At 40.4% G+C, this 15,712-nt stretch overlaps 1 protein-coding gene and 1 pseudogene across 9 annotated transcripts; both read right to left on the minus strand.

The window, feature by feature from the left end:
* Positions 1-435: 435 nt before the first annotated feature.
* Positions 436-4,249, minus strand: LOC133896474 (uncharacterized). 9 transcript variants are annotated; one of them, XR_009905766.1, is made up of 12 exons: positions 3,919-4,249; positions 3,709-3,803; positions 3,358-3,465; positions 3,133-3,215; positions 2,731-2,864; positions 2,224-2,273; positions 2,027-2,119; positions 1,791-1,882; positions 1,506-1,612; positions 1,349-1,392; positions 916-966; positions 664-696 (listed from the first exon to the last, which is right to left on the minus strand). XR_009905766.1 is itself a non-coding variant. In XM_062337085.1 (11 exons), exons 1-10 carry the CDS (start codon positions 4,180-4,182, stop codon positions 1,351-1,353), a joined length of 1,068 nt encoding a protein of 355 aa, XP_062193069.1. In that variant the 5' UTR covers positions 4,183-4,249; the 3' UTR covers positions 451-696; positions 1,349-1,350. The 9 variants fall into 9 exon arrangements, 5 of the variants coding, with proteins under 5 accessions (XP_062193071.1, XP_062193069.1, XP_062193068.1 ...); XR_009905767.1 differs by lacking the exon at positions 664-696 and adding an exon at positions 722-740; XM_062337085.1 differs by lacking the exon at positions 916-966 and having other exon boundaries at positions 451-696.
* A 3,016-nt stretch (positions 4,250-7,265) lies between these two features.
* On the minus strand, positions 7,266-8,755 carry LOC133895135 (zinc finger A20 and AN1 domain-containing stress-associated protein 9-like; annotated as a pseudogene).
* Between the last annotated feature and the right edge of the window lie 6,957 nt (positions 8,756-15,712).

Consider the following 15,712-nt stretch of genomic DNA (forward strand, 5'->3'; position numbering starts at 1 on the left):
CAAGTTCAGTTTAAACTTTTGTTTAAAAAAATACAATTCAGTATAGAATAGTCATTTTTGTGAAAATAAATAAATATTTTCCTTTAGACCTTAACCAGTGACCCATATTTTCACAACTAAGTCCCTTTCTAGAAAAATACAAATAATATCATAACTTGAAAGACACTCTTACATATCAAGTTCTTTATTAAATGTAAGTTTGCATTCACACATGCATGTATTAATCAGGATAATAAGAGCATGGGTCAGTATCAGAATAACACCATATCATTCTACCATAATATAGTTCACACCTGGTCCCAAATTGCCTTATATTTCTAACCACAAGCCAAACAGAATGCTTTACTTTCTGTAGCTCCCTAAATAAAGTAGCAGTGATCCTAAAGCATAAAGTTTTGAGTTCACACTGGTTGGATACATTAAAGAAAGTGTTGCCTTTCATTTTCGGGTCATTTGGGATTGAGTCATGCTTGGTCAAATTGAAGATCACACAAAACTTCGAATGAAGGGAACATGATATGATTGTATCTTCCTGAGTACATCCATATGAATCCTAGGAGAGCAGTATCTGGTAAGAAAATACATGGAAAATTTGTAGGAATAGTAGGAGTCCATTTCATTGTTCTAAAGGGATACATGGGATCCCCCCTCCCTCCCACCCACAGGATTCTGTTCCTATGAGATCCTCCATACGTCCTACATAAAAATCATACATTTTCATGTACTACAATTATGATAGCCTGTCATAAAATACATGTGATGGTCAGGAAACAGTTTTTTATGCATTGCTTTGATCAAATCATCGTAAATAACATAATTTCTCCTGGAAACTTAAATTTTGGCTTCATAGCAGCGTAAAATATCAAACTGCTTGAATAAAACAGCAGTGTTCTAAAAGGTGGCCGCCTAACCCACCTAAGTACTAGGTGCCACCCACCAGCCTAGCGCGTAGCACTTTTTAGAACACTGAAAAAAAGCCAAACTTTCTGATCAGATGATGTCCATCGATTCTGAATGGTAAAGCAACTGATTGTCTATAGAGCAATCTTCTCTTATTAGGAGTATTTATATATGATATACACAGACAAAGATCAGGTGCAGTTGCAGTAGCAACTGCACATGATCTGAGCCGTTCTTTTCAAATCAATGGTCCAAGTTCAGTACTACAGTACATTGGTCACATGGATTGAAAAATTGCTATAATCTTCATGATGATCTGGACCTTGAATTTTTATCTTGCAGTGCTATCGCAACTGCTTAAGTTGCAGTTACAATAGCAGCTGCACAGGAATACAGGATCCATGTCCGACATACACAGGCAGCACAAGATAAAATTGAGCTAACAAACCTTCATGATGCCTGCAACAGCTCCTTGATATCATATCCTTGCAGCTGAAGCATAATAAGAAAACACTTATTAGTTGTGTAGTCTCAGTGCTAACTGATTTACCCTTCCTAGAACAAAAATGAGAATTTGAAATAAATTTCAGGAATATAAGGTCTACCTGAAAAAAGGTTAGCAACAATATTACTCCGGAATTCCAGACAGCATGTATTGTAATAGGAGTGAGAAGATTGCGAGTTCGAGCATATGAAAATCCTAACACAACACCTGTACACATAAAATTGATGGAGATATGGTCACTAATACACTGTTAAATCATGCTAATGCAACAATTCTACATATTACATGTGAGTTTGAGATTGTTTATAATTATGTTTGGTTTAGCATGCTGCACTTTTCTTTTGCAGTACCATGCCAAGTCAACATTATTAATGTAGTCAATTACCAAGCACAAAAAGCTGTGGAAATTCTCCAGGTGTCAGATGAGCGAAGGCAAACACTGCAGCAGTAATAAGCACAGAATATGGAGTAGAAAACCTGTACCAGAAATAGATTATTCACATCTTAATAAGACAAATATTTAGATTGTCCCAATATACTGCGTTGTACTTCTACACATGAGAGTTTTAAATGAAAATATCCGGACCAAGAAAATAGTACACACATACTTACGTAACTTACCACATAGTCAAGGACACCATTAGAAATCCTCGAAACACGGTCTCCTCCAGAATTGGTGCCAGAACCCCAGTGATGCCCAGCAAACAAGCAGTGCTACCAATAAAGGAAAAAGATTTAAAAACCAAAGTATGTATATCTTGCCTGACTTATAGGCAGTAACTTATGAAAGCACAAAAAAAAGTCCAGGTAAACCAAACCTGATACTTGATGAACCAATCAGTGGTAATAAAAGGACTAGTGAGTCAGTCTGCAAGAAAAGGTTCAAGAACTAGATCACTAGAGGTGAAGTGTAACATGCTGGACATACACATTTATGTGGTATGTAAAATAGTTTGCTTTTATCTATATCTTCGTTATGTCAACTAATTCATCTAGACGAGAGGATGCTAATGGAAACATCATCTGAGTCCTGGCAAACTCCATGTATCTGTGTGATCTGCCATTGCTTCATCCAACAGATCATGTTGTGAAAGAAAATAAAAAAAGTGCATGAGGCAGGTCAATGGAAGAATTTGGTTAAGTGTTTTGAAGAGTTCCCCCACCCCCACCCCCAAAGAAATTTTATCGAAGATAGATAGTTCAGAAGTCATACTTTTCCTAATAAACATTTTTTTTCTTTAAAAGCAGAATGGATGTAGGATAACATTCAGACTGCCCAATAAGACAATAGAAGACTAGATGTTGAAGCACAAAATAGGCCAGACCTCTCTCTGTGGAGTTTCACCATTCAGAAATGTCACTGCCGCTCCAGCAAAAGCAATAGCAATCACTGCAACAAAGAGGCCGATTCCAGCCCACAGAAGCCACCCATTTTGCAAGTTAAGTGGTTCCCCAAAATCTGAAAGTTCAAGAATACAATTGCATAAATAGACAATTGTCCAGTGACTAGAAAGCTGGGAACAAACTGAATACCCACAAGTACACAATCATAGTACGAATGGAAAGCAGCACAAGCGAACACAAAAGATATTGCCTTAGATATTAGTTAATTCCATTCCGTTAAAATATCTAGTAAAAATTCTATTATTTATAAAGCTAATCTTGGGAAAGGAACTAACGAGTGAAGCAAGAACGTGAAAGTAAACACAACAAGACCATATTCTGACCATAAAGTAATATATCATCTGAGAATGGTCGAAAGGTATTGGTGATGCCAAATATAACTCCAAGCACAACCGCTGTCGTGCTACTGCACTTGCAAAAAATAGAAAATGTGAAGTAAATGTCATGCTGAAACATGATCTTCAGTGCATGCAGATGATTTTAGAACTGAATTGCAATGTCTGGTACAAATAAAGTTTATACATAGGAATAGGAACTTAGATCCATACAATTGTCCCAAAAAGAGTACTTCTGCCTTCTCATTTAGAGTTGCCTCCCCAGCTTGAAAACCTAGTTGCTCCAATACAGATTGCTCAACCATTCCTGTCAGGAGAAAGCTGTCTCAAGAACAATCAGCAACTTCTTCAAGGAGGCATTTATAGCAATTGAAATCCCTGCTTTTAGCTATTGCGGATCACAAGATATCAATCACACTAGAACATTGCTTCGTTGCATAGAATAACTGATAACACGTTACCAACTGGACTCTGCATTACATATTTGCATAATTGGATTTCTTTTTACATGACACCGTAATTGCAAATGCTAATGCATGGTACCAATCGGCAAAGTTGCAGTACCTTACTGCACAGGCCACCATGGTGAGGGAAATGGTTGGCCACTCCCACGGCACATCCCACCGGCGAAGGAAAGGCCACTCATCCAACCTTTTCTCCTACCAAAACAACATCAATGCAAGGTAATCAATCAAAATTTACAACTGAACACTGAAATAAAAAAATAAAAAAATTCACCGGTGTGCCCACAACAGCATCTCGTGGCGCACGCACCTTGTTGGGTGGAGGCGAGGGCGGTCCGTTCTCGTTTTCGTAGGAGCAGCGGCAGGCGAAGCTGCCCGTCCTCCCCGTCCGCTGGCCAGTCCTCGGCGACCGCGGCACGAGCTGATCCACCACTGCCGCCGCCAGGGAACGACGACCGGTTCTTGGCGAGGGGAATGAGTGCGGGCTCTGCTTGGAGAGGTGGAGGTAGAGGGATCCGCTGCGGTTGCACGGCGGCGGGCGGAGGCGTTGGAGGAGTGACTGCGGCGACGTCATCGAAACGAACCGTTGGGATTGCGGAAGCCACGCGGGATAAGGCACGCGGGCAAGATTAGAAGGGATTTTTTTTGGTACTTTTGAAACTTGAGAGCTTCTTTAAAAGTTATCTAACAGTTATGTATAAAAGTTGTATATATAGCTGGTAAATAATACTATAGATAATATCTCTAATAGCTTAAATATAGTATTGTGTATAAAACTAATATAGACACATGTAATAGTCTGTAAAATCAATAGATTAAATGACTAATATTTACTGGTTAGTAATTTAACTTTTATCTCTTCTTATTATTCTTCTCTCTACATAGATAAAAATCTAATATGGATAACTATATAGCTAGTTAGCATATATAGTTAGAGACAACCTAAGACTCAAGACAACTCTCGAGTCATTTAATCTGTTGTAAAGGAGTTGTATAAACAAGTTACACTTATCTGTAACGTTTTTATATAGATTAGGTATATGCTTTCTTTTAATACATGAAAACCAACAAAAACACACCTACATAATTATGCGTGCACACTAAACAAAGAAGCCTGGATATGAACCCTTGATACAAACCCTAGCACACTACCATCGAATCAAGAAGTGCTTCTTATTTAACATAAGATATAATTGTTCACATGCTACTGGCTAGAACTTAAATCTATGATATGTTATTAGACCTCACACGTCAGTGAGTAAGGTGGCCTCATGCATTATATACACACGATGATATATAGGGGTTTGAGAGTTGTATTAATAGTATATAAGGAATTGCCCCTTAAGATAACGCGCACATGGTATCCATTCTAGGTATTGAATAACACACACAGTATCTGTTCTAGGTATTGAATAACGCAAATGGCATCTATTTAGGTATTGAACCCGGGTTGATGGAACAGACACTCTAAGAAACCAAGTTGAAATATGACTTAGTTTACTTGTGATGAGTGATTGATATTGTCATTTATTTGGTTTGATGATCTTCGGTTTTGCATGAGCTTTGATGTGATTTGAATTGATTTGGGATTTCATTTGACCATATTTATTATGGACTAATTAGAATTAGAGTTGGAGATATGTGTTTGCTTGTCTTATGGTGTGCAGGTGATGGATGCAACTTGGTGGTCGACGACGGGATGATCGGGGCCAAGCGGAGTGCTTGGTGCCAGACGATTAAGGAGGCCGGGAGGAGTCAAGGGTGATCCTAGCTGAACATGTGGGGCTCAAGCAAAGCATTGAAGGCGGATGGAGACGACGTGCTGATAAAGTTAAGCAAAGGGGATGCCGGTGTACGTGACAAGGTGGTCCAAGGAATAGGGAGCGGGATAGACTTCCTGGCGGTCAGGATCGCATGATGGAGTACACGCGTCGACATCGAAACTTTTGCTTAAGGTGTAAGCAAGGAGGTGAGGTAAGTCACGCTTTGAGAAGCGTGCAGGCGATTTCACAGTTTGGTCTCAAAACCGTGTGATGACTGGAAGAGTACGTGGCACCATCACGAAGCTTACGTCAAGGCGAAACTAAGTCGTGAATGCTCCACAGCCGTCCGATAAATGGAGAAGAAAATGGACCAAAATACTCTTGGTGATAGATAAGAATGTACTACAAGATAGGGGCATTTTGGGGAAAAGCTAGAAAACTTAGGGGTCAAGTCTCATAGGCTTATAAATAGAGGGGTAGAGCTATGGAAGAGTTTGAACTAGCCATTTGAGCCATTGTATCACCCATACGAGAGTCTTATGTTAGAGTTTTAGTAGAGAGTAAGAGGAGTGCTTAGCCTATGTATTAGGTAAGAGTTTTGTGAGGAAAAATCTTTATAATCCGTTTAAAATAGGGCCGACCTCTGCTGCAATTTAGTTTATTTTTCTTCATGTTATTGTGCTCACCTCTTTCTAGTTTCTCTCTATTGATTCCCTTATAGGTTTGCAAGTTTTTGGTGTTTCTTTGTGATTTTCGTTTTGGTTTTTAAGCTGAATTTTCAGCACCTTGGTAGGTTGTTCTTCTTATTGCTAGAGGCATAAAATTCACATACGACTGTACACTTATGGGTCTTGAGTACCCTTGCCTCTAGATCATCAACTTGGAGAGGTTCTTTATCTGGTGATCTTTTCTTTGAGCTACAGTTTTTCACCTTCGCAGAGTTGTTCTTCTTGATGCTAGTGGCACATACTCATGTATTTGAGCGGGTCTTGAGTTCCCTTGCCACTAGACTATCATCTTGGAGGATAACCTTGTCCGATGACCATCTTCTCTAGTTTATTTGAAAGTTGCGAGTTTTTGTACACAAATACACATGAAATGGTCTTGAATGAAATCTATGGTTCATATTTCACCCGTGCAGTTATGTTGCCATGGAACTAATCTTCTTGCTTTGTCTCTCTAATTCTTTTGCTTCCGCTTGAACTTTTTGAGGTGCGTTAGGTGAGAAATAAGAAAAGATCATCTATTTCGAAAGAAATTTGTTGAGACGTCTATTAACCCTCTCTTTAGTCGTTATTCTCGGTCCTACACGCTCTTAGATAGATGTGTTATTGATCCATGAGTGCAAGTTTGATATAATTCAATTAAGTATATGCTCAAGTATTACGCCTTCTAGGTACTTTGGTTTGATAAGTATTGCGAACCCGATAGAGTAAACATGTGCCTAAAATGTACCAAAAATATGCTCAAAATATGCACAAAAGTATGGTTAAATGAATTTTAAACGGCTAGAAATGATGCAAAACTACGACTAAAAACGATGAAAAGTATTTTTCTGGATTTAAACTTAATTTTTCTAGAATTAATACTAATTTTATATGCAACAAAACATATTAAAAGCATTTATTTTATCAAAGAAAATATTTTTAAACTTTATCATAATTAAACTATATTATCTAAAACTATTTTCCAAATTAAAACATTTATTCTAACATTTTTGAATATTTTTTACACTAGAAAAACATTAAATATTATTTACAGGATTAAAAACAGAGCTAAAAACATATTAAAAAATTTATCTAAATCATTTTATATTTTTGGGTTTTTTCTAAACATAAAACCTATTTTTGGAATAATCTATTTTCATGAATTATTTTTCTAAAGAAAAATCGAATTACTGCGCAACGCTGATATCAGCACGCTGACTGGACACGCTGACTAGGACTGTCACATGACGAAATCGCCACCACGTCATCAAAACCACCGAGAAAAACCACTTCGAGAGATAAAATGGATGGTTTAGAAAATCAGAGTTATCTGGACAAATGTGATAGTTTGAGAGAGTAAATAGACATATTCCTAATATTTATAGGAGCATCAAACAAACATGCATTGCAAATTTCTAAACTCTTCAATTTGATGACATAAGAATGTTACACCAATGATGCCGTCATGCAAATTTTAATGAGAAAATAAAGAAAAGAAACAGCTCAATTCCTCGCCTAACAAGAATATGACTCCGACTGTCTGACACATAGAACAGAGGAAGACCTATCACTACCAGTCTTGCACTCTCATTTCCATCAGATCTTTGTAATCTTGGGGGCCACCACGGGCGGGTTGTTCTTGGCCATCTGCTCCCGGAGTCACGGTACGCATTCTTGAAGTCGAAGTCGCAGGCGTGCTTCTCGGCGTGCCGGTGCACTGAGCAGAACGTGCCGCCGCACCGGCAGGAGAACCCAAGCAGCCCAACCTTCTTGCGGCACGACGCGCACCTGTTCGGCGCCGCCTTCACTGCAGGCGCCTCGACCGCCGGAGTGGCAGTAATGGCAGCAGAAATCTGAGCTGTCGGTTGCTCAGTTGCGACCGCCGGCGCAACGACGACTTTGTCGGCCTTGACCTTGTCCTCTGCGGCAGGGGCGGCGTCGACGGTTTTGAGGTAGACCTTGTAGCAACTGGAGCACAGGTTCTTGGACGCTGCGGACCCAAAGAATCCGCACCTGTTCGCGCGCATGGTCGCGGCGCCGCCGCCGGAGGCCTCAGGCTTCTCTGTCCCCGCGCAGCCGTTCTTCTTCACTGCCGTTGCTTCGTCCGCCGGCGCCGTGGGTAGCGCAGACTCAGCGGCAGAATCTGACCCGTCGGCTCCTCGGGCGCAACCGGCGCATATCGATCTTCTTCTCGGCGACAGGAGCAGCAGCGTGGTCGGTCTTGACCAGGTGCTCTTGTAGCACTTGGAGCAGAGGTTCTTGGTCGCAGTGTTGCCGAAGAATGGAAACAAAGTCGATATAATTTGGTTTTAGTTTATAGGTAATGAGTTATTAACAATATCTAAATTGAGTTGAGTTTAGTTTGTATGAATTTGTGTATGTATGATTTTGATTGAGTAATCAAAATTGGAGAGAGAAATGAAATTGATTATTTTTCAGGAGAAGTTGAAATGATATTTTTGGGGATTGTACGTATCGGATGGTCCGGTGATGAGCAGTTATGCTCAATGAATGCTTTACTGAAATATTTTTTAGAAGTTTTTCCTCTGCTCAATGGAGAAAGAGAATTTTACACGTCGAATAGTCCGGTATGTACACCCAGAGGCTTTACTGGAGTGTTTTTCAGAGTTTTTGCATTCGTGCAATGAAAGATGGGATTACACACCGGATGGTCCATACTCAGAAATAATATACACTGAATCATCTGATGTTCATAATTTTTTTGAGATGAGCATTTCTATATGATTTTTTTTATTATGACTAATTAGAGATAGAAATGAAGAAACGTGTGTGCTTATCTTGTCATGTGTATGTGATGGATGTAGCTTGATGGTTGATAATGGGATGATCGAGGCTAAGCAGGGTATTTGGTGCTAGACAATCAAAGAGGACGAGCAGAGTCAATGGTGATCCTAGTTGTATACGTGGAGGACAAGTAAGGCATGAGATGATGGATGAAGACAGTATATTGACAAAGTCAAATGAAAGGGATGCCAGTGTAAATAATAAGGCGGTCCAAGGGATTGGGAGCAAGAGAGATTTGTCGGCGGTCGAGATCGTAAGACAGAGTATACACGCCGATATCGGGTGGCTTACGTAAGCTGTAAGCAAGTGGCGCTGAGTCATGTCTTGAGAAGCGGTTTGACTTCAAAACCGTGGGAAAGTGTGAAGTGCACATGGCATCATCGCGAAGCTTGCGTCAAAAAGAAGCTAAGTCATGAAGGCGTCATGGCCGTTCGATGGACAACAAAAAAGGTGGACAAAAATGTCCTCCGTGGTAGATAGGAGTGTATTGGAATAGATGGGTATTTTGAGAACAATTTAGAAAAACTTAGAGGTCAAAGAAACTAGGCTATAAATAGAGGGGATAGCTAGGTGACCCGTCTTGAGCTAGCCATTTGAGATTGTGTGCTAGAGTTTTATATAAGAGGAAGAGGAGAGCTTAGCCTATGTGTTAGGTAAAAGCTTTTTATAAGCAAAAATACTTTGTAATCTGCGGAAAATAGGATATTTCTATGTAAGAAATGAAGTTCATGTTTCTTCTTGTGCTTATGTTTATCTTCTTCTATTTTCCCTCTATTAGCTTCCCTGGTAAGTTTGCAAGTCTTTCTGTTTTCGGTTGTGTTTTTTGTTTTTGTTAAAGAGCTGAATTTTTCTATCGCATTGGAGTTATTCTTCTTGTTACTAGAGAGATATTTATGAGTTGAAATTAAACCATCTCTTACCTCTAGATTATCAACTTGGACACTCTCTTCACCCAGTGCCTATTTCTTTGAATCACAGTGAATCAAGTTGAAAGTTTTTTTTAAGCTATGACTCTTGAAATTGATTTATATGGAACCTAGAGTTTATATTCATCCATGAGAGCCATGCTTTCTTCAGAAATTTTTTTGCCGTATTTTATTTCTCTTAGTTTTGTTGCTTTCGCGTGTTGATTTGAGGTGTGTTAGGTGAAAAGATTAGGATAGTCTATCCAAGAAATTGGTGAGGCTCCTATTCACCTCTCTCTAATCGTTTTTCTCGATCCTATAATTGGTATCAGAGCTAAGTTGAATCACTTATTAATCTTAACCAGCTTTGTGATCTGTAAGCGACAATAGAGATATATGGAAAGATTTTATTTTTTGAGGGTCGTGACTTTTTGTACTAGAAGGTGCACATGATGGCTTATTTCTTAAGCTAAGGAAGTGTTATATAGGAGATTATAGACTCTAATTATAAAATTCCTATCACTTGCACTTCTCAGGTCTAGATTGAACAATATGAAACCAACAATATGGCTAGAAATATATTGTTCACCAGTGTAAGTCGTAATGAGTTTGATAGAGTTCAACACATCTGTACTGCTGGAGAGATTTAATCCACTCTTAGTGTCTTTCATGAGGACACTAACCAAATCAAGGCTAGGCATCAGAGCACTGAAAATTAAGAATATCATATGTTTGTGCAAGCACGCAGAGAGTCTTTGGATGCTATGTTTGTAAGATTTGATGGAATTGTTAGCAATCTTAGATCCACTGGAGTTTTGCTTCATTCTGATCATGAAAGGGCGATCAAGCTTCTCTATACCCTTGATTGTAGCATTTGGAAAGTAAAGATCTCTAGAATTGATGAGTCATCCAGTTATGATACATTAATTTGCGATGAACTCTTTAGCAAGCTAAAAATCACTGAGATAGCCAAGGCGGCTAGGATAGATCTAGGAACCTTCTATCACATCATGGCGTTGGTTTCATGATCTAGTGGTGGCAGTCAAGCTAGAGTTGGTTTTTCTTATACTAACCTTTCACCTAGTAGATTTGCTTTATCTTCCTTGGTCTCTATCAGAGAAGTGCATGTGGATACACTTGATGATGAAGATTTGGCATTGATCGTGAAGAAGTTCACCCGCTTCTACAACAACCGATGAGATCGGAGGAGAGATGGTTCTCATACTTGTTATGAGTGTGGTTACACTACTCATTTTAAGACAAACTGCCCCAAGCTCAAGAAGAAGAAAGACCGCAACAACGACCATGACAGGCACAAGAAGCCCTTCTTTAAGAATTGTGACAAGATGGCTAAGAAGGCGGCTTCACGGGCTTTTATGGCGGTGCTCAGCGACATTGACATGTCCTCAAGTAAGGATGAGAGCTCAAAAGAGGAGGAGCCGCCTGTGAAGAACAACAAGAAGAATAAGGACCTCACCAGCCTTTGCTTCATGGTAGACAACAATGACAGTGACCCCAAACTTGATCCTTCTGAGGTATCACATTTCTACAACTAAGTTTATGTTCAAGTTGATACCTTGAATGATGCTCTTGTTAGCTAGGATATATTACTTAAGAAAGTGGTTAGAGAGGTTAAAAACTCAAGTCTAAGCTAGAATATTTTTTTATCTGAGCTTGAGTTGCTTAGGTGTAGGGCTAAGGATGAGGATTGTGAAAGTTGTGTGATTGTTATGACTGAACTTGCCAAGTTTCAGACTCTGCATGCTAAAGTCGCCAGTCGGCTTGAGACTGCTGAGAAGAAGCTTATTGAGGAGTTTAGGCATTTGCAAAAATTGCCATTTGCTCGCAAAAGATATTGAAATGAAAGATAAGTGCATCAAAAAGTTAGAATATAGATTGGACAGTGCTGGATGTTCTAAGGATGTGCAGCCAAACTATTCCACCTGCATCATCTTTAAGGATAAACTCAGCTGGGTTAGAGGGAAAGTTTAGAATCTCATGGCTGAGAATGAGTACCTCCTTTCTCTTGTGGAGAAGTACTCAGAAGTCAAGAGCAAAATGAATTTGATCTTGGCCAAGACTAAGATATGTGCGGATAAGGCATGGTTAGCTCTAGGGTTGGGTTTAGAGAGAGTGACCTACAATGGGCCAAGTAAGACTGTGTTCACCACATCCATTACCTTAGAGTCTGAAAAATCCAAGATCAATGTCACATAGCCTATGCCAAAAAAGAATGATCCCACACCACAAATCAAGAAGAGAGAGCTTCAAAAGATACAACCCAAGAGAGTTCCTCAGCCTAAGATGAAAGCTCCTATGACAGAATGTAGAGTGACCAACAGGCAAGTTCCTAAGAGATGCTATGTGCACACCTACTGCTAAAGAGAGGGTCACTTGGTTGAGTTATGTTTTCACTGTAAGAGAGATGAGCAGTGCGAGTGGGAGTGGAGCACCCGGAACATGTACCGCCTTTTTTTGGCATACATGAGCCTTTTTCTCGTTCTCACTCACGGGTTTCTGACACTTTTTAGTTCTCTTCTAGAGACAGTGCCTAACGTAGATCATACCATGACTCATATGGTTTTGGTCTGTGTGTCAGCGGCTTTGAGTCACAGTGCTGGTCCATGTTTTCCTCATCGTGGTACTCACCCCCAGCATGTTAGGTCTGATTTACATACACATGCTTTCATTTCATCTTCTCGAGTGACTCGGTGCTGGATTCCCAAGAAGTTTCTGACTTACCCCAACACTAAGTACTCGAGCTTGTCTCACTTTGTGTATGTGACAGGCGGAGGCCTAGAGAACAAGTGGGTCATTGACTCCGATTGTTCACGTCATATAACCGGAGATGCATCATGGTTCTCCAGCCTCACCTCGACGAAGAGGCATGAGTACATCACATTCGGGAATGATAGAAAGGGAAGAGTGAATGTCAAGGGTATGGTAAAGATGAGTGAGAGTTTTACTCTCAAAGATGTGGTTTTGGTAGAGCATCTGGGATACAACTTGTTTTCTATATCTCAGTTGTTGGACGAGGACTTGGAAGTGCGCTTCAAGCACAATGCTTCTCGAGTTCTTGATTCCTCGGGTGCTTTGGTCTGTCAGATTTCTCGATAGGTGAGTTTTTGGAGCCAAATTTTTGAGTTTTATGGGTCTTCTCAGTGTTTAATTGCACAACCTTCTTCTAAGTTTTAGATATGGCATAGGAGGATAGGGCATATGAGTTTTGATTTGCTCACTGCAGCGAAAATGGCCCTATTAGGCCATGATTATGATTTTAGTGATTAACGATAACATAGTCATTGTGACTAACATGTTTGTCAAGAATATATGTTAGTAGGTATTGTGGAAGCAATATATCAAGAAGCTACCACTGTCGGGACAAAGTCTGATTGAATTAGAAAAGTCTTAGGAAGATTTGCCTCACCAGATGGTTCAGTGTAGAGGAGTTTACACTCACCGGATTGTGTCCAGAGGCTGATAACCTCACCAAATAGTCCAGTGAATAAGGCATGAGACCACCGGAGTGTTTCTAACAAAGGGCAAGAAGGTTGAGGACCTCATCAAATAGTCTGGTGATATGCACTGGATAACACTAGAATATTTCCCGCAGAGAAGAATGCAAGTGCAGAAGATTGAAGATCAACCCACCATATGGTCTAGTGCCTTGTGTGTTAAACTCACCGGAGTATTTCTGATAAATAGGGAGAAGGCTGAGGACCTCACCAGATAGTTCAGTGATCTGTACTGGGTAACACCGAAATATTTTCTGCAGAGAAGAATGCAAGTGCAGAAGACTGAAAACCAATGCATTGGATGGTTCGGTGCTTGGTTTATGCACACCGGATTATAGCACCAAAGCATTTCTTGCAGAGGCAACTGCAAGTGTTAAAGAATGAAGAACAACCCACTGAAAGGTCCGATGCTCTAAATCTGAATGCACCAGAGCATTCTACACAAAGAGGCTGTAAAGGTACGAATGGATAAAAAATAACTCACCGGAAGGTCCGGTGATAGATTTGAAGGTACACCAGAGTGTCTGGTGTTCACAGAGGTATTGAGTAGAGTTCTAATGGCTAGTTTCTAAGGTTATACTCACTGGATCATCCGATGTTAGTATTACTATTCTCACCGGATCATCTGGTGCTAACAGCTTTTCTAAGCCGTTGGGAAAACAACTAGTTGGCGGGTTTGAGGCTATAAATATCTTTTTACTCAGTCATTTGAAGGTGTTGCGTGCTACTGGAGTCTAGAGGAAGCTCATACACACTTGAGAAGACATCCAAGCCACCAAAATGCTTAAAGTGATCCTCTAAGACGATTAAGCACAAGATTAGAGAGTGTTTAGTGCTTAGAGGCCTAGAGTAAGTTATAGCTAGGTGCTGCAGCTTGAAGAAGGGACCAAGGAGTAATTTTATTTTATACCAAGTGGTACTTCGGTGCCTTGGAGTCTTGGTGACCGCCGGTAACTTGAGCCGAAGTTGCTCAAGCTTGTTGACCATTCGACTTGGTGTTGAGCAGCGATAAGACACATGTACGGGGACACAGAGACCCTTGCCTTGGTGGCTTAAGCTCCGAAGTGATCACGGTGGCAAGTGACTAGAAGAGAAGCTAGTGGTGAGATCTTGCCTTGGTGGCTTGGTGACTCATCCAGTTTGACGCCTTGCCTTGTGGCTTGGTGACTCAAGAGTCATGACCGGGTGCTGACTGGGAGCATATCCTTGGTGGAGCTCTAACATGGACTAGGGGTAGTGTTTATGTCATCGATAACATGGGATAAAAAATCTATTGTGCCAATTTACTCTATCTACCCTATTTACGTTTCTGCATTTACATACTTGCAATTTATCTTGTTAGAGTAGGTTGTAATCCTCTTAAGCGATAGAGTAGACATATAAACCTAGAGCACTTTTAGATAGAAATTGAGATAGGATTATCTTGTGAAGTTTTTGGAGCCATTAGATTTTAAGTGTCCTAATTCACCTCCCCTTCTTAGGACATCACCGTTCCTCACACTCACACGGTTGAGTGGTCTTGGCTTGATCCTAGGATTGTCAAAGCTCATGTTTGAGAATAACCTTGTTTATGCTCCTTATCGATATGGAAAGATGGTTTCCACCTCTCACCCACCAGTTAATCTAGTGATGATTGAATGAACAAAAAAACTTCTCCATATGGACACTGTTGGTCCTTCCCGAGTTCGTTCAGTGCGTGGGAAGTGGTCTGTAATTATCATTGTTGATGACTACTCTTGCTATTCTTGGGTATTCTTTCTTGTGAGAAAGTATGATGTATTTTCACACTTTTGGGGTTTAGCTTTGACCTCTCGTTCGACCGCCTTGTAATGCCTTTTAGATTCATACGCTCCGAAGATGTGTGCTAGAGTTTGGTGGGCCTCGTGGAATTTGGGCTCATCACTATTAACGTTTGGTTTGGCATATTTGCTATTATGCTCAGCAACATCGGCCTTGAGCTTTTCATTGACCTTTTTTTGATGATATGGCATTCGTCGAAGTCGTGTTGGCTGGTCCGATGGCCAAGACACCACTTCCCATCACCTCGACTCAGGCCTTTGTTTTCCCTAGTGTTGCGCGACTTGCTCCTGTCTCGTATCTGGACCCTTGCGCTTGTCGTTGGGTTTGTTCTTCTTACCCCCGTTCTTCAAGGACTCGGACTTGTCCTTGCCAGATAAAGGATTTTTTGTGCGTACCTGGGCTTCTGCTCACTTTGCACACTTATCGGCCAATTCGAAGAGCTCTTTGACTATGTGAAGCTTCTGAGTATCCATCTTCCCAAGCAAATCCGTGTCCTAGACACGTTGCTTGAAGGCGATGATGACTGACTCATCGGAGATGTCTAGGATTGTATTACTCCTGTCACTAAACTGGTGAATGAAATCTCAAAGTGATTCATCCTCACCTTGG

This window comes from Phragmites australis, chromosome 16 (genome assembly GCF_958298935.1).
Source record: "Phragmites australis chromosome 16, lpPhrAust1.1, whole genome shotgun sequence".
NCBI classification, from domain to species: Eukaryota; Viridiplantae; Streptophyta; class Magnoliopsida; order Poales; family Poaceae; genus Phragmites; species Phragmites australis.

Coding starts and splice junctions, on each gene's coding strand:
- LOC133896474 (XM_062337085.1), bottom strand. CDS start 4,182: ATGACGTCGCCGCAGTCACTCCTCCAACGCCTCCGCCCGCCGCCGTGC. Junction 2,865..3,132: donor AGATGATATATTACTTTATG/GTCAGAATATGG, acceptor TTGAACTTTCAG/ATTTTGGGGAACCACTTAAC. Junction 2,274..2,730: donor GTGAAACTCCACAGAGAGAG/GTCTGGCCTATT, acceptor CTTTTCTTGCAG/ACTGACTCACTAGTCCTTTT.